We start from the raw sequence: 18,723 nt of genomic DNA on the forward strand, positions 1-18,723 counted from the left end.
TACAATTATAAGGTTTGGTTTCCTGCATATCCCATGTCCAAAACAAAGCTCAGCAGTTTTCCATCACAAGCCAAACAGAAAGAGTACTGAGCTAATTAAAAGTGAGGAATATAAATCTAGAAAAATTTTGGGCTTGCTATCGTTACTTGAACAACTTGGTGATCAAGTTTAATTGGGTTATTAACCATGCCTCTAATTACCATCATATTTTCATGGCATAACCATCCAGTACTACCCACAACATTTTTTTGTTTATCTCTCTTTTTTGGGAAGACTCTTAATACTTTCACTAAATTTTTGTCTTAATTTTTGTAAAAGTTAAAAGAGAGAGAAACATTTAAAGGCGGAAGGAATATGTGTTTAGTCGAGCATTTTTCTGATTTACAAACTTGTGAATGACCCTCTAAATAAGCTAGACTATGCAGCTTGCTAGATATATGTGTTTGCAACAACTTTTTCAGTGTTATCAGAAACTTATCTTGTTTATAAGAAATCTGGTTTTGAAGGAGAAAATCAAGCTCTGAACCAGTAGCCATGAGTAGTTGGCCACTAATGACATGTCATAGAATGTGCATAAAAGCATTTGCACTAGTGATTCTCAATTTTTTATTTTGATTGCTTCAGGATTTTTAGAATTAATACACCATAAGATTTGACTTAACTGATATTATGATTGAGGATGAGACTCAACTTTACCATAGGAAAAAGAAACAGAAGAAGCTAGGATTAGACTCTTTATTGTACACAAGCACTCAACCAATGTAGGCTGGATAGTGGGCAGATCATGGCTTGGGAACAGGATCAAGCAGAAAAAAGGTGGAGAGCTTTTCTCAAGAGATTGTGAGATTCACTGGAAAGGACAATATGACATCTCAAATCCCTATGCTTGGCTATCTACCAGAGAAAATTCTCATTCAACCATGAAGCTCACTGCAGTGAATCTATGATCATGCATGGGGAATGCAACTTTCCATTTCCCAATTCCATGTAATGAATTAAGATGTTTGGGCTTGATTTTTTTTCCCTGATCAAAAACTTGACAAAAGATTTTCAACTTTGGGCTTCAAGTTTTGATTTGATCATGCAATTCGGACAGTCCAACCCCTTCAAAGATTAGAGGAAAATAGAGGAGAAGGAAATCCCAAAAAATGGGGGACAATAACCAGATATTTGTGATATTTGAGCCAGAGTCCTGAGTCCCACACCAACATGTCCAGGGCTACATGATGTTGCCTGTAATGGGAGGGTCTGGCTCATTGCTAGCTCCAATTTTCAGTTTAAAGTTAACCTACACCCTACCACATTTAAGGGATTTTGCCATTTAGCAAAATTGAAAATTTTGATTTGTAATTAATCCAAAGAAAGACACTTGTTAAACCAAGTTGCGTTGCTTGTAGGGAAGGTTAATTTTGTTGGTACATATGCTAGAAGTAAACATATGGGTCATGGCTATTTGGTTGCAATAATGAATGCCAATTATAGCTGTAGAGAAATCTAGAGAGTAATAATTGTACATAGTTTCTTTTGGGAGCTGGACAGTTTAAACTGTTTAGGTAATTTTTGGATAGTGAACTGAAAAGGTTATCAACTTTGAAAAAAATTACAGATAAGCAGTTTGTCCAATGATGGTTCTTTCCTAATTGTTGTCCCATTGTGGCTACAGAATTTGATTGCACATTTACTTGATTTAGCTCAAGATGCTGAGGTAGGTGGAAAATTGGGTAAGCCTCTGGAATTTTAGCTGTACTACTCTCCCTTGGACCAAAAAGAAAAAATTGGGTAGTAATCTCTTGAATTAGTGGATTGTTCATACCAGGTATTTTATTCTTGTTATTGACCATATTCTGGATTGGATGCTTCAACATGATCTCAGAACTAGATGCCATGCATGCTGACCATTTTTGTCTTTGATATTGCCTTTTATCCTGTGATTCTTCTGCTTATCTTATACTAAGTCATTCCAATGTATTCCACATAGGTTCCTAAGTTGATTCCTATTTAAAAATTTTGAGTTGCAATCTTCAAGAGTCCTAGAAAAGGAAAAAACTTAAAGCCCAAGGTTCATGTCCTATTAGGATAGAGGTTTTTTTATTTATTTTTTCTTTCTTTACCCTATTATCATCATCATGAGAAATAATTAATTTCTATTGAGAAAAGGGAAAGTAAGGTAATTTGAAAACAGAGTGAGAACCATACTTCACCTACCAATGGAAATGCCATTGATCAGTTTTTTTATCTCAATTTTGTCAAACTTGTGCACAAGTCGAAATTGGGGACCTCCTTTAGCTTTTTATCTTTTTGTGTTTTGACTCTTTTGTCTATAACCTACTCCCAAGGATGCCAAAGCTACCCTACTAGCAGAACTTCTCTCACCAGCAATTTGCATTCACTTTCTCAACCCCACCATCAATGGCTGCTAAGTAGTTGCTTTTCCACTTGTGAATGTGACTTCAAACCTTCAGAATTAATGTCTGGGGGCATAAATCATATAATGCATCAAACTCTACTGTGACAGGAGAGAGTAAGACAGCTTTCAGTGGGTTTTTTTTTTCTTTTTGTGTGTGTGTGTGAAATTAACATGTTAAATCTGTAACATAATCTGATGTAATTGTGAATTTAAGATTTAATTTTCTGCCACAAAAGAATTATATATATTATGTTTTCTTAATACTTGAAGTTGATATTAGTTTGAAGGTTGTATTGAGCTTAGGGTCATGTATACCAGCAAAATCAAACTTGAATGGAGTTTAAAGCTTTAGAACTGGAGGTATGGTCTTGGGATGAAAATGAACAAAGAAAGATAAAAAAAAACATTCTTGTCCTTCAGTCCAGAGGCTGCATTGCTGCTCTTGTACTCATAATTTACATTGCAAGTGAGCATGACATGGAAAAGACCAAAATCCGGAGACTAAAGTTCCAGTGCCAATATTCCCGCTCATGTGAAGTGCCATATATACTAATTTTTTATACAGAAAGCATGCTCTTTTACCAAATACATTTTCACATAATCAAGTATTTGTAGCTTCCCCACGTTCTCCAATCTCTTCCCAGTTTTCTTTTTTTAGTTTATGGTGAGTTTTATTCTCTTTTACTGAACAACATCCGCCATTGTCGGTTGGTACACAGCTTAAACAGCTTCTGGTATGTTCATCTAACCTTCAAATCCATCCAAAACAGCCACTCCTTGCTGTCTTCAATCCTCAAACAAAAATCCAATCCTTTTCACATGCTTAATCATAAACCTTTCACATATCAGCTGCACTAACTAAAGTTCCAAGCTTGCTCCTTCCAAAAGAAAAAAAAAAGAAAGAAAGTTCCAAGCTTGTCCAGAGCTAAATGCAACAAAGGTTCCATTTGTTGGTCATTGATTTTGACAGTAGAAAACAAGATAGACTCAGGCAAGTTTTCTTTATATCTACTTATTTATTTGTTTCAAGTGGAGTGCTTTTTCAGCAAAGTTTGCATTTTTATTTTGTTTTGCTCTGTTTTGGATTAATGGGGTTCTATCTATCTATCTATCTATCTATCTACCTACCTATCTATCCATCCACCATGGCGAGGTGCGACAGCTGTTTCCAGGATGAAGTTTAATATTATTGATAAAAATGGGGAGTAGGCCAATCTTACAAGATAGACCCAGTAACATGATGGGAGATGATGCAATCAAAAAGCTGTTTTAGCTAAAATGTTGATATGGATAAAGTGGATCTGCAAAGGGGAAGTCCCAACTTAGGTGTATCAAAACAGAAAGAGAGAAAAAAAAAGCTGAGCAGGGATGAATTTGATGGTTGCAGAAAGAAGGGATAGGAAAAGCTGGTGAGTTAGCACATGGACTGCCCATCATATTGATGTAGTATCACTGTACCATTTTTTGTCAGGTTTAAAAACTTCTCCATGCCGTATCTTATCGTTTGGGGAGGGGGTAGGGGAGGAGCAAGTAAAATAGGTTTTGTTTTCTTTCATTTGCTTTATGAGTTACCACCAAACCCCATTATTAATACAAAGGAAATGATAAGAGCAACTTTTCCTTTCTTTTAACTGCCACAAAAAACAGTTTCCCGGCTTTATCAAGCAAAAGAAAATGAAAGGTTTTCTAAGTTAGGTAGGAGTTTGAGAAGAGGAAGATGTGGGGTAGAGTAATATATTGTACTATTGATTGATATAAGCTGATGAAAGCATGGTCCATCAAATCAGCTTTTTTTCCGTGGACACTTGTTTTGGTTATTGGTGTGATACGTAGTCTTGTAAATGGAACTGTCGTTGAATCACGTGATTGTGCTCTCATTGCCATCAGTTAAGATTCTCTTATTTTGTTCTCTTTCCCCTGTAGAAAAGACTGGAAACTCTTTTGCATTAGCGTGTATATAAATGTTTTATGCTACAGTTAGATTGGTTTTTCTTGTTTTAGTTTTTATCGTTTCCTTCTTTGTCCTTTATGGGTTAATACTATCAGAGTTTGGTCTTTTGATTGAAAATTAAGAAACTCTGAAGTATCAGTTTCTTCCACTTTTCATCAACCAGAAAAAAATAGAAAACATATCTTTTATATAAAAGAAATGCAGAGGAAATAAATGAGGGCCCTTCTGCATTTAAGGATTCTGTCTGTAGAATTCTACTGTAGTTGAGCTTCAATCCTTCTTAAGGTTCCTTATATCTTCTAGTAATTGGGGTGTCACTTGGCTCCATGTTCTCTTCCTTTTTTTGAGATTTTAAAGTGCTCAGTTTTCTAAGAGTTTGGTGGGGATGTTATAGAGGTACGGAAGCCATGTGGGTGAATGTGACATGTTTTTTTTCTTCTCTATTTGCGGGTGTGTAAAGTAGGGATATGCGTGGATATCTTTGGAAATTTCACCCTGAAAGTCCCATTACTTTATTTTTTCTGTCTTTCAAATTCATGGTGTTGGATTGTGGCTCTTAAGCTTGGCATATTTTTTCAGTGTTAATCTGCCGCTAATTGTGTTCACCTGCAAGATATTCAGGCTGAAGGTTGAGGCATAATTATCATGGATCTTGAATTTGGGAAGTCCTTGGATACTTCAAAGGTTTGTACGTTTAACTTTCAGCTTGATTGTAGGATTTATATTTTCAAAATGCATATATGCCTCAACCATTCCAAGTTATTGGTCATTTACATTTTCTTTTTCTGGGAATAGGTAGACTTAGATTACATGGTAGAGGGATTTATGAATGGCATGGATTCAGTAACTTAGGTGACTTCCAGGAAAGTTGCTTATTCTGGAATTGTATTGCAGAAGGGTTCTTGGAAGCCCGCATTGCTTTTAGCATATCAAAGCCTGGGTGTAGTTTATGGCGACCTAAGTACTTCCCCTCTTTATGTATACAAGAGCACATTTGCTGAAGACATCCAACATTCAGACACAAATGAAGAGATTTATGGCGTTCTATCCTTCGTCTTCTGGACTCTTACTTTACTCCCTTTATTCAAGTATGTATTTGTCGTTCTTCGAGCAGATGACAATGGAGAGGGTAAGCCTTGAAACAATTGTGTCTTTTACACCATTTAGCCATTAAATTCTAACGTTTGATGCATGATTTTGATTCTGGCAGGAGGTACTTTTGCATTGTATTCTCTGATATGCCGACATGCAAAAGTTAGCCTTCTGCCCAACAGACAGGTTGCTGATGAAGCACTCTCTACGTATAAACTTGAGCACCCTCCAGAGAAAAAGAGCAGCTCAAGAGTAAAAATGTACCTTGAGAAGCACAAGGTCTTGCACACTGCTTTGTTAATCTTGGTTCTCCTTGGTACTTGTATGGTAATTGGAGATGGAGTTCTCACTCCAGCAATTTCTGGTAAAGCTCTTAGCAGTCAGTTGCTTAAATTTGCCATTGTTTTTCCTCAGTCACTGACTAATTAATATATTCTTGTATGTGTAGTTTTCTCTGCTGTGTCTGGCCTCGAGTTATCCATGTCTAAGGAACATCACCAGTGTAAGCTCCTCAGCGTTGCTATTTTAGATCTTGTTCTCATACTTAAAATGCATTGGAGTCTCTAATGTTATGTTGGGGCCAAACCTTCTTTTGTATTAGCTGAAAAAATGTATTTGTGGAGTGTAAATTAGTAGAGTGCAAAAGCAAGAATGTCAGGACAGGGTTAGTTGCCTGATTATTGTATGATTTCAATTTGGATTTTGACTGATATTTCTGTTCCTTGTTGGGGAGAAAGAGAAAGAATCTGGGAGAGAGGAGTCAGGTGTTAAGCTCGTGGTTTTTACTCCGGCATATTAGTTTCCTTTGAACTGTGGTTACCTGTTTAAGTGAAATTGACATACTGAATTTTAGCAAAAAAGATCTAAATTATTTAAAGGAGTGGCTTGGGTGCTTCCTTTCTGTCGTTTCCAGTGGTAAAATGGATAGAGAGATCCACTCGTCAATTCTTATGTAGTTAGTAAATAGAAGCCAGTTGACTTGCAGGGACCATTCACAACAAGTTGTGGTCTGGAATTTACCATATCCTGTCCTTTCATTTTTGGTCCTATCTGTTCCTCTTCCATTCTGTTTTTGGAAATGATGCTGTTTTATAAGATTGATGGTAGGGCAAATATTGAACTTGATGAATTTGACTATTTGTGAAACAAAGTGAGAGAGCAAATAAAATACTATTGAAGTTCTTAGATTCCTGAAAAGAATTGTGTACATAATCATGTTTACATGCACAATTTACAGTACCTTAAGGTGGAAATAAAATATGATTCTGTTGGTAAATTGTTTTACAGATAAAGAGGCATTTATTCCTCTTTCAGTTCACTAGCTGGTTGATTTAATATTTTTCTAGCTTCATGCTTGAATTTACATTGTATTTTAAAAATATGAGGGCTGTTTTCCACACTAATTGACATAGAATTTGTTTCAGGGTTGGCTTTTAAACTACAAGCTACATTTTATATAGTCTTTTACTTTCTTTCATCGTAAGGTCCCCTTGACCTTGCAAAAATTTTGCATGCCAGTTTAAAAGAAGTCATTTCTATGTTTAGTTTTAGACATAAACATAGTTAATTCCAGTCTTTGCTCCAATGTGCTGCCCCTTTATCTGAAATTCATCCCCTCTTTTGCAGATGCAGTTATTCCAATCACTTGCTTTATTTTGGTGTGTCTTTTTGCACTTCAACACTATGGTACACATCGGGTGGGATTTTTCTTTGCTCCAATTGTGTTAACATGGCTACTATGCATCAGTGCCCTTGGCTTATATAATATAATCCACTGGAACCCGCATGTCTATCAAGCTCTTTCTCCAAAGTACATGTTCAAGTTCTTGAAGAAGACAAGGAAAGGTGGATGGATGTCTTTGGGAGGCATACTGCTATGCATAACAGGTGAGTTTGGAACATACATACATATGGTTAATTTTCATGTTACATTGTGTCCATTGTCCATCTCATTGTTGATAGTGTCAATTGTAATCTCCTTAACTCTAAATAATCCAAAGCCGGGGCGTTAGTTGCTTTTTGTCCTTGTTTAAGGTTGGTTCATTGTTATGATAAGATCATTATATGGCATTATTAGATAAAGTATCTTGGGAAAAGTGGAGCAATCTATTCACAATTATCATAGAGTTACCCTGCAAGTGATTATCTAAGTTCTAACATTCAAAAATTTTACTTGCATATACTCAGGCAGGATAACTATTCCTATCATTCGAGTCGAATATTTCACACGATCTAATTCGCTAGGCCCATTACACTAGTCCATGGTTTCTATCATGAATTCTGTACTGTGTCCATTTATGTTTTAGTCTTCAAACTAAGTCAATGGTAGAACATCTGAAAGTCTTTTGTTTTAAAGTAGACATATGTGGATAAATAATATCTTAACCTTAAGTTTGGTTCATTGGGACAACTGACAACCGACAAATTTCCATATTATGCTTGTTTATACGTGCAGGCTCAGAGGCAATGTTTGCTGATCTTGGTCACTTCTCTTATGCTGCAATTCAGGTAACTCTAACATTAATCCTCTTCTAAGTGTTGATGTGATAGTAATGTCTTAACTGTTCATGTGAGTTCAAAGCTGGTTACTAAGTTGAAATTTAACCTCTGTCTTGTGGCAGACTGCTTTTACCTTTCTGGTTTATCCCGCCCTTATATTGGCATATATGGGCCAAGCTGCTTATCTGTCTCAACATCATCCTACGAGTTACCAGATCGGTTTCTATGTCTCGGTTCCAGGTATATATCATCTGTTTTCAAAACCAAGAAAAAATGGTAGGAAGCTGATGAAATAGGGACATTGAATTTCAAGTTGAGCATCGAAACCACTCATCCTTTTTCCCCGAAGAGCTAAGAACAAGTGCAAAAGATAGAACAGTGGTTTGATAGTATAACACCATCTTAATGTTATCATGCCTACCCTGCTTAAAAGGGATTGCAAAATTACTCGATTGGTTGCATATCTGAATTCATGGTTGTAGATAAAAAGACTTGTTTGCCTGATGTTTTGGTGTGCAGAAAGTGTGAGATGGCCTGTGCTAGTGGTGGCGATTCTCGCTTCTGTTGTGGGAAGCCAAGCAATCATTAGTGGAACATTCTCAATCATCAACCAGAGCCAATCACTTGGCTGTTTTCCTAGAGTCAAGGTTATTCACACCTCCGACAAGATACATGGCCAGATTTATATCCCTGAAATCAATTGGGTGCTCATGATCCTCTGTATTGCTGTAACTATTGGATTTAGAGACACAAAACACATGGGGAATGCATCAGGTGAAGTTACACGTCATGTATCCCAGATAATAATTTTCTAACTCATCATTAAATATCATTTCCTTCATAACATGAAGTTCAGTTTCTTATTCTCTGGAAGATTATTCAATTGGCCTCTTCCTCTTAGTTAAAGTCCAGTAGAAAATGGTTGGAGGAAGATCTTTTTATATTAGAAGAAACATAGAGAAGTTTGATGCACTACAAATTTGTTCTTATTTCTTTCAGGATTAGCAGTGATGACTGTGATGTTAGTGACGACGTGCCTCACTTCCCTGGTTATCATCCTCTGTTGGAACAAGCCCCCTCTTGTCGCTCTTTCCTTTCTTCTTTTCTTTGGTTCTGTTGAGTTGCTTTACTTTTCAGCTTCACTCACCAAGTTCACAGAAGGTGCTTGGCTCCCTATTCTCCTGGCCCTTTTCCTCATGACAATCATGTTTGTATGGCATTATGCCACCATCAAGAAATATGAGTTTGATCTCCACAATAAGGTATCACTAGAATGGCTTTTAGCATTGGGTCCAAGCTTAGGAATCGCCCGAGTACCAGGCATAGGCTTAGTTTTTACTGATCTCACCTCGGGAATCCCTGCTAACTTTTCTCGTTTTGTCACTAACCTTCCTGCCTTCCACCGTGTCCTCGTCTTTGTGTGTGTGAAATCAGTACCTGTCCCCTATGTGCCCCTGGCTGAGCGTTATCTTGTAGGCCGTGTAGGTCCTGCAGCTCATCGGTCTTATAGGTGCATTGTTCGCTATGGATACCGAGATGTACACCAGGATGTTGACTCTTTTGAATCGGAACTAGTTGCCAAGCTGGCTGATTTCATCCGCTATGATTGGCATCGAAGCCAGCAGACTAATTGCAATTCTGATGATGATGCTTCCCACTCCAATGAATCATCCAGTGAAGGTAGGTTGGCTGTGATTGGGACAGTGGCATTTTCTGGCGCACCAGGTTATGAGATTGAGGAAAGTGTGCAACAAGAAAGTGTATCTGTTGGATTCTCAACAGTAGAGAGCGTATCAGATGTCATCGAAATGGAGCCTGTGGGTGCTGTCCAAAGAAGAGTTAGATTTGTCATTGATGACGAGTCTGAATCTGACATGCGGACTGATATGGAGGTGCAGTTGCGAGAAGAGCTAGAAGATCTGTTAGCAGCCCAAGAAGCTGGGACTGCATTCATACTTGGGCACTCACATGTTCGAGCAAAGCATGGATCTTCTGTTTTAAAGAGATTGGCTGTTAACTTTGGCTACAATTTCTTGAGAAGGAATTGCCGGGGACCAGATGTGACACTCAAGGTGCCACCGGTATCTTTGTTAGAGGTTGGAATGGTTTATGTCGTGTAAGCTTCTGATGTAAAGTAGTTTTTGTAGCTTTATGTCAATTTCTAGATTGACCTTGGCCTTTAGAGGAAGTTATTACTTGTTTAAGAGAGATTCTCCTGCTTTCATATTTTGATACAATACAGAATTGAAATTACTATAATGAAAGTGTACAAGTCCTAAATCTTCCATTGTTTTCCTCCAAATGGTACCAGAAGAAGACATAGAGTAGTAACATAAAACAAAAATTCTGGGTTTCCTGCTGGCCATGGAATTTTTATGAAGATATTTCTGCTTTGTTTATGTTTGACCCAAAGTGCAGAACCAAGCGGTCCTCTCAATTTTAATAGTTTGGCAATGGTCCACGTATTCTTCCTTTAGCCACCAAATTTCCCAAGTCGCAGTCATGCTTACTATATATGTAGAACAAACTAAGACAGCCACACGGACTATAACTAAAGAGGCTTGCATAGCCTTGTGGAGAGCATTGTCAGTTGCAGCTTTCCTGCCAAAAGAAGCAAACCATGGGACTCAGAGCTCTCCCCTTGTCACCTTCACAAAACAGTGTCCCTCCACATGTAGGACTTCCACAACATTTTTCCACCCATAGGTTCAGTAGGAGCTCTACCTACAGAGTTTCAGCTAAAAAAGAGAATGATGAGAAAGAAGAGCCAAAGAAGAGCAAGCAATCTTTGTTTAGCAGTGTGACTGAGGCTCTAGATTTCTCTCAAGTTAGGTCTGTAAAGGATGCTGAGCTTTTAGGGGAGGCTAGAGAAGCCACCAAGTCGGGTGGGAGAATGTCAAGGGAACAGGTAAAACTTTCTTTTCATGAGTCTGCCATTGTTAAAAAACTGGACACTGCTCTTTTCTCTGCATTCAACCATTTTCTTTCACATTAATTACTACTATGTAACTGGGATTCCATGTTTACTGCAGTATGGAGCTCTGAGAAGGAAAATTGGAGGAACATACAAGGATTTCTTCAAATCCTATGTTGATGGTATGCAAATAAACTTGAGGCTTATGCTGTTCAGGTTTCTGGTCTGTAGCACTTTTGAATACCTTATAATGAAAATAAAGAACTGAAAAAGCAGCTTAATATCTAGGAAAGGTTTTAACAGAAGTTGAAAGAAATTGTTCTGCTTTAGGTTTCTCTACATTGAATCCTGAAAACTTGGACATGGAATAGATTTCTATCCTTATGATGAACTTGCAGTATTTTATTTCTGCAAGCCCTTGCACTAATTTTAACTTACAATGGATGTGTTCTGCCTGAATTTCACAGTTTGTTTTCCTCATATTCTCCTCCATTACCTCTATCAGAAGTTATATGATGAGAAACATTGGTCGTTGATGATCTTGGGGAATCAAACTGACAAACCAATATCAGAGATTTAGGCTAAATGAATCATCACAAATTCTGGGTTTTCTTACTGATTGTGTCTAGACATAATTTGAAAGGTTTTGATGTAATCAATGCATGGTTTGTGCAAAGAGTTATCGTTTTTATAACATAGTTGTAATCTCCATATCATTTGTTGATTCATTTTCTTCATCTATTTTTGTTTATACCAGTGGATGGAGAATATGTGGAAGAAGGATGGGTTGACAAAAGATGCAAGGTGTGCAAGAAAGATACAAGGGGTGAACCAAGGCAAATAGACAATTTTGGAAGATATGTTCATGCAGCATGCTTGGAGAAGTCCAACTCAGGAAACTTCTTCACTAGATTGTTCTCAAGATAAACAGGGTAGTTTGTTTGCAATGAACTTTTGCTTTTATAGTTATTCATACATAAGAGCAATGTGGTGAAAGAGATGAAAGTGAATAATCTAGGTAGCAATGTCCCCTGGGAAACATAGATTCTCCTCCTCTTGTCAGTAAAACGAAATTTTCCATTGGTTTTCTGGTTTTCCTTCTTGTTCAGAATTGCAATTAGCAGGACACAACTATCCATATCAATGCCAGCAAAGATATAGCATGGTTCCTTGTTCCTTGCAGGAAAATGAAGTTAAAAAAGGGGATGCAAGAACTTGTTTGTAACCATTTACCAAAGCAATGGATGATGTCAGCTTGGTAAAAGCTGCAACTTTCTTGCATATTCTTGATCTGTACTTGTCCTGCAGAAGAATAAACTAAGAAAAATATGAACCAGCAACCAGAAAATGATTCTCACCTTTAACATCCATGGTTTCAGCTAGAGAAACTCTTTCAGTGCAAACATCTAACCCTTAATCAAATGTGAGCAGCATGGAACTGGAACCATCTGTTTGTGGGTGGCCAAGTGCCCCATGACTTTGACATCTTTGTCAGAAACTATAAATATAGGAACACCATGCAGCTCACTATTTCTCTAATCTTGAGTACAATCTGTTCAAAGCTTAGGCTGTCCAGCTTCAACATCCAAAGGAATGGAGCAGAATTCCAGGGATTGGGAAGACAAACTTGCAAAACCATCAGCAAACAAGATTAAGAATTGTGGAGGGGAAGAAGAGAATCTGGAGAAAGGGTAGCATGATTAGAAGCATACCAAGATACCAGAGATGCAAGATCCCAATTTTGTAACAGATACAAGAGATTCAGTTTCTTTTAATGTGGGTGCAATTGAAACACGAACAGAAGAAATTCTCATATTTTATATGTAAAATAGAATGATTAAAGATTTTTTTTTCACATTTTCAAATAAACACAACAATTTGTGTATTCGTATTTTAATTATATTGTGTCAAAATTAAATATTAATAGTTATATTAATAAATATAAATATAACACGAATAATTAATTATATAAAAGTTTAAAATATATTTAATAATTATATAATATGATACGATATTAAGCTTTATTTTATATGATATGATTAATATATTTATTAAAATTATAATATTATATAAAAGGGCTCAATTAACCGAACCAAGCAATCCTTCAGGCCTGAGTAGTAGGATTTTGGACCAGGTTGAATTTCCATTAGTCAGCCACCAAACCGACCTCTAAGCCCACGTTCTTTCTTCATTCTGTGAAATCCTGGGTCAGAGTCTTATATATTTGGGCCGTAACCCAAGCTCTTTAGGATTGCCGACTTCAGTATCCTCGCATCTCAGTCTCACACAGCCAAAATGGCGGGAAGAATGGGCGGGAAAAGCTACCCACCTTCTCACTTTTAGCGGGCGAATTGAGTTTGGCAAGTGAGGAAGTGTCAAACGAATCGGTCGATCAGAGAGAGAGAGAGAGAGAGGGAGAGATGGGTGGTCCACCGTACGATTGCTTGGCGAACCCACTGGGAGCCGTCCGATTGACATTCGAGAAGGCGATAGGGTCAGGGACCCAGACCCATCCCTCCGCCTTTGACGGCAAGGACTGGGGTGCCCTCGACGTCTTTCGCCATTTCCTCTTCCAGGAATCGGGGCTCTCCCAGGTTCCCATCCTTAATCCAAAGACTATGAGATGGGTTCGGCCCTACACTCTTGTCCGTTACCGGGGCATGATCCAGGACATGCTGGGAAATGAAATCTATGCTGGTGCTTACAAGGTAGCAAGAAGTAATCTTTTTCCATTTTCTTGCTAAAAAATTTTGCCTTTATTTATTTTGTCTATTCCTTAAGAATGTGAAGTTGATGGGTTTTGTGTTTTCTCTATTCTTGTTTTCTTGCTAAATAAAGGATGGGTATTTATGGAGGACCAACAAGTTCATGGATATTTCCCAATATCCAATGGGATCCTCTCCTGATATGTGTGTTTGGGAACGCCGTTTGCTCTACTGTGTTCCTGTAAGTTCTCTATCTCCACCTCTTTTTCTTTGTTTCTTGAAGGATTTTGGAGTTAATGGTAGTGTTTTTCATGTTGATCAGGTTATACTTTATTGTACATTCATGGTTTTAAATTTTAGGGTTCATTTCCTTTTTGCTGTTAAATGGTGATATACTGTGAAATTGGAATATGGTTTACTCCATTGTCTCATGGTTCAGTGGGTATGACCTTTTTTTCAGTATTATTATTTCAAAATAAAGAAAGTAGAAACTGAGACTGTATTCTTGCTTTTCTTTTTAAAGGTTCCAGGACAGAGTTCATGGACTGAACCTTCTTGTGAAATGAATCTTAATCAAGGCATGGATCAGTCATCACAAAACAGGGGGAAGCGGCGTAGGATGGATGATGAAGATGATCCCATGGATGTGGTTGTTCCCGCTCTCCTTACTATTTATTTATTCATTTCCTTGTTCATTATTCTCCTGACTGCTTAGCCTAATCTTACAGTCCTAAAAATAGGGTAGTCTCAATGCTATGTGTTCTATGAAAATGAGGTGATGGTCTTGCCTTCTGTTTGTGTTTGTTTTTGCCTCAAACTAGATAGGATTTAGATTATAGTATGGCATGTTATTGTATGGTCATTCGGTTAGAACATGCTTATAAATCTTTTTAGGCCATCTTTAAGATGCTTAGAACTCCTCAAAAACAATGCTAGTTCTTTGGTTCCTGTTGTATTGTGTTTTAATGTATTTGGTATCTTACCTAATCTAATTTAGATACTATATGTAATTACAGGTGCATGATGATGAGGTTAAAAGCTCTCCGACTACCAAGAAGATGGTAAGAAGTTATGTCTTTCATTAGCACATAGCTTTTTGGTCTTTTTTTTTTTTTTGGCATTATGTATTGATGTTATCTGTTTGTTGTTTGAGCATCAGATTTGATGCGACAAAGGTGAAATTTTAAGTCTTGCTGTTGTTGAGAACCAAGAAATTTCTTATCTTCTGTAGAGATGTTATTTAGCTTGACCATTGGAGCTTAAAGATTGCTGCATTCAACCGAATGCTGTGTTGTCATCATTATTGCTGTAGTTGGATCTGTACTCCTTGATATCATATTCTCTGTACACTATTAGTTGCCATGAATGACCCTATGAAGTTGGCATACTATTTTACTAAAGCCAAATTCTATTCCCAAACCTTAGCAAATATTCCTATAAGTTGACATATCTTTGTCATTGCTGCATTTTTTTTTTCATTTTACTATCTTATCAAGTTTATTTTCTGGGATTTTGTAGAATATATAAACATACAAATTTCCTTGATCAGAATTTAGATATGTAAAGAATAATAATAAAAAAAAGAATTTTGGACTATTTTGGCCACGAAATAGGTTTTTTTGACAATATTTTTCCACATCAGATAAATATAAATTGGATTTCAATTAAGCCAAATCTATGAGTTCAATTGCTACATCAAAAAGACCTAAAATTGGAGGGCTAAACTACACATTGCTTGAGGGTATGAGGTTTTTTTTTTTTTTTTTGGAATTGTCCATAGAATTTGGTTTGAATTCCTTTTTTTTTTTTTTATTAATGTTATCTTTACATGCTACTTCTGAAGGAAGATTTTTACTAATTGGATTTTTTTTTTTATTTTTGTTAGAGAGAAGATGGATTTCCTTTCTCTTCACCAGAGTCTAGGGATTCTAAAACTGGGAGCTCTTGTACCAGCATGGCTACATTTCAATATGTTGACAAAGATTACCTTCCTTGTCTAGTAAAGGTAAATGATTTCATTTCATTGTTCCAATATACATCCAGATACACTGACAAACTATAGATGAGTGAAAGTTAATTCTTCCCTTTTGAATCAAGGTTGATTATTTCTTATATTGATAATGCAGATATATGATTCTCCAGAGTCAGAGTTGAAGCTGAATGATGTTGTTGAGTTTATTGGGGTCCTCAGTTTTGATTCAGAACTTGCACTTGAGAAGGATGATGAGTTATCAAACAATTTCTATGATGATGCACTGGTGTACTTGCCCCCTAATAAGGTATTATCTGCTTCAAGCTACGAAACATTTGAGGCTTCATTACCTGCACAGATTGTTTTAGGCCCACTAATTCTTTAATGACGAATCAGTTCAGAAATCCTTTGAGGATTATATGTATGAAAATGTATTTTCTGAGATTAAATCATGGAATGACCACCCAAAAAATACTCCACATTTTCAACTACCTATATGTGTCTTATCACATTCAATTATTTTTATGATCAAGTCTTTGTAGGTAGAAATTCATGATGTACATCATAAGCTTTGACTACTGCTCTGTGTATATGGCTTGCTGTAACTAAATAGTTTGATTTCTTATTGCATTGTCTGGTTCAAAACGTGTTTAAGTTATTTTTAACCAATTCTTTCCAGTTGCAGGTCCCACGCTTGCACTGTATTATACATAGGAAGCTTGCTGTCCATGACTTTCTGCAAGGCTTCCCAATAATGGAGGTAAATTACAGAAGTTTATGCGTTGCCGCATTAATTTTCTACCTGATACTGACAAGTTTGCAGTTTAAATTTCTATTGTCTTCTCTTCTGCTTCCTCTTATTCACTTTTAATCTTTGATTCTTGCAGCCAAAGCCACATTTGGTGAAAGAGATAAGAGAAGCTCTGTTCAGGCATCTTACAGCTGTTCTTGGAAATGATGGGGTAGCTGCTCATTTCATGTTGTTGCATCTTCTGTCCAAGGTAATACTGATTTCCTCCATAATTATCATTTTGTTTTCTTGTATATTATGTTGGGTGGCAGTCTCTTTTTGTGAATTAATGTATTACCTCTCAAATTCTTGTTATGAATTCTTTCCTAAAAATGTTCTTTGTGTCTCCTTGAGAACTCTTCTTCCCATCCCATCTGAATGTGAGAAAATAACAAGATCATTTGGACAGGTTCATGCTCGAGCATTTGATGTTTTTGTGGGGAAGCTCTCACTAAATCTAATAGGTTTAAGCAAAGAAAGTGTGTCTGTGTTTGGCATTAGACTTAGCCAAGCTGTCAAAAACCTCCTACCGTTCACGCATTGCATACCTCTCACGCTGGAATATCTGAATACTGCCTCTCTTGCCCCAAAACGGGATTATCAAACAAACAGGTATCCTTGTTCATGTTCTTGTAACTAAGTTACCGCCTGCAATCAATATGAAAGCAACTAGCAACCATCAATTTCTCAGTATTTATTGATAGCTTCTCCCGCACGAAATGAAATCATAACTTCTAAAAAAGAAAGAGCTTTCTCAGTATTTATTGATAGCTTCACATTGTAATGTTGCAGATTGATACGTGGAGTTCTGCAGCTACCTGAGGGCTCGCACTTAATGGTTGATGAAACCCAACTAGAGTCAGGAACCCTCAACTCTAAAGGAATTGAGAATACAAAGTTATTGAAAAATCTAGTGGAGTTTCAGAAAGTAAGCTGTCACTGTAAAACGTGTGCATGTTAGTGTGTAAATCTACAACCCAGATGTTTCCAGACATTTAATCTGCCTATTGCGTGGTTTATCTATTGCAAGCAGTTGAAATATGTATTTTCCCTTAAAGCTACAATTATACTAGGGAAATTCTGCTCTGTCTGACCTCAGTTTTAAGTTTGACTCATAACCAAAATGTGCTTGTTTCAGGTGGAGTATGACTTTCAGTACTGTAAAATGGAAATGGCAGCGGATGTCCAGTTACTTATTTTCTCTGAGGGGAAATCTAACATTGTACCTGCTGATGTAGTCATACCTTTCCAGCCTTCTTCTCTAGGATCCTCTGAAATACCAGTTGCAGAAGCAGTGGAAGCTTGGAGATGGTACTTGGCTACTGTTCAATCACTACCATATTCCATTGGGTCAGAAATGCAGAAGGTATGACTTAGATTGACCTGATTACTTCCAACATGTAATTCAGTGCAATACAGTTCTCCCACCTATAATTGTTGCCTGAAAACTTGCACTGCCTTGGAAGTATCGGAACATTTTTGGTAAATTTTCCCTGATTTATGAAAATTTATTGCATTTTAAATTCAGATTCACCCGTACTCATACTAGTTCTAAGAGAGAACCTTTATCTCATATATGGACTCCTAGTATCTAATGACACTTTAGTAATCTGTTAATGTTGTTGAGCATTTGATCATTGTTGATGGTTTAGATCAATTAAATTCAGTTTGTGACCAGAAATCTTTCTGATGTTGCTTATTATATAATTACTAATTTTTTCTTTCTAAGGGGAGGTCTCATGCCATTTCTAATTTCTATTCTCATTGATCACAGGAGGTAGAAGATGATTTGGTCGCCGCAAGGCAAGCGGATCGGAGCTTGGGCAGTCAAGATTTTAACCGGTTAGAAACAGAGTAATTGATTATGCTGTTATTAGCATTCTATTTTCCATTCTTGATGTAACACCTAAAAATCATAACATATATTCGTTTTATGATTTGCAGATGGATGACAATGGCCCGACTGGTGTCCACAAGTTTTGGTGAAACCAGTCTGTCAATGGAACATTGGCAAATGGTAAAGGAATTGGAGAGGCTGAGGATGGAGAGACTCAAGTAGAATCAAAGTCACCAGGTGGAGTACAAAATAAAGGGTTCAGCTTGATGCTGGGTAACCATGACCAATTTTTCTTTCTTTTCTTGCCCTCAAGTTCAAGAAAAGCAGGTTGCTGAAATGTCTGTGTAGGCCAATCAAATGCAACTCCCTTCATTCCATAGATGTCATTGCCTACATGTTTCAATGTCAACTATCACTGTAAATGTTTTGACACTGCTAGTAATGTTTCATACATCTCATGATCAGGAACGGGAATGGAATGGACACATCTAACTCTTTGCATTTTGGCCTTTCTAGCTTTACCCAACAGACATTCATGGCACACATAAATGCTTAC

The 18,723-nt window shown here is 37.0% G+C and overlaps 3 protein-coding genes across 4 annotated transcripts; all 3 read left to right on the forward strand.

The window, feature by feature from the left end:
- The first annotated feature begins 4,760 nt into the window (after positions 1-4,760).
- Positions 4,761-10,229, forward strand: KT2 (potassium transporter 2). Its single transcript, XM_021441196.2, has 9 exons — positions 4,761-5,042; positions 5,253-5,487; positions 5,569-5,814; positions 5,899-5,952; positions 7,077-7,337; positions 7,906-7,958; positions 8,072-8,189; positions 8,469-8,723; positions 8,949-10,229. The coding sequence occupies exons 1-9, from the start codon at positions 5,004-5,006 to the stop codon at positions 10,067-10,069; spliced, it is 2,382 nt and encodes a 793-aa protein (XP_021296871.1). The 5' UTR covers positions 4,761-5,003; the 3' UTR covers positions 10,070-10,229.
- A 120-nt stretch (positions 10,230-10,349) lies between these two features.
- LOC110426103 (potassium transporter) lies at positions 10,350-12,097 on the forward strand. Its single transcript, XM_021441201.2, has 3 exons — positions 10,350-10,857; positions 10,982-11,045; positions 11,621-12,097. Exons 1-3 carry the CDS (start codon positions 10,570-10,572, stop codon positions 11,788-11,790), a joined length of 522 nt encoding a protein of 173 aa, XP_021296876.1. The 5' UTR covers positions 10,350-10,569; the 3' UTR covers positions 11,791-12,097.
- A 1,076-nt stretch (positions 12,098-13,173) lies between these two features.
- Positions 13,174-18,714, forward strand: ETG1 (E2F target protein 1 (ETG1)). 2 transcript variants are annotated; one of them, XM_021441276.2, is made up of 13 exons: positions 13,174-13,571; positions 13,702-13,809; positions 14,092-14,217; positions 14,585-14,629; positions 15,454-15,573; positions 15,695-15,847; positions 16,220-16,300; positions 16,428-16,541; positions 16,740-16,942; positions 17,123-17,258; positions 17,469-17,696; positions 18,105-18,172; positions 18,275-18,714. In XM_021441276.2, the coding sequence occupies exons 1-13, from the start codon at positions 13,284-13,286 to the stop codon at positions 18,387-18,389; spliced, it is 1,785 nt and encodes a 594-aa protein (XP_021296951.1). In that variant the 5' UTR covers positions 13,174-13,283; the 3' UTR covers positions 18,390-18,714. The 2 variants fall into 2 exon arrangements, with proteins under 2 accessions (XP_021296951.1, XP_021296952.1); XM_021441277.2 differs by having other exon boundaries at positions 13,175-13,571; positions 16,226-16,300; positions 18,275-18,713.
- The last annotated feature ends 9 nt before the right edge of the window (positions 18,715-18,723 follow it).

Source organism: Theobroma umbraticum, unplaced genomic scaffold (assembly GCF_002168275.2).
Source record: "Theobroma umbraticum cultivar Fairchild unplaced genomic scaffold, ASM216827v3 scaffold_55.0, whole genome shotgun sequence".
Classification (NCBI taxonomy): domain Eukaryota; kingdom Viridiplantae; phylum Streptophyta; class Magnoliopsida; order Malvales; family Malvaceae; genus Theobroma; species Theobroma umbraticum.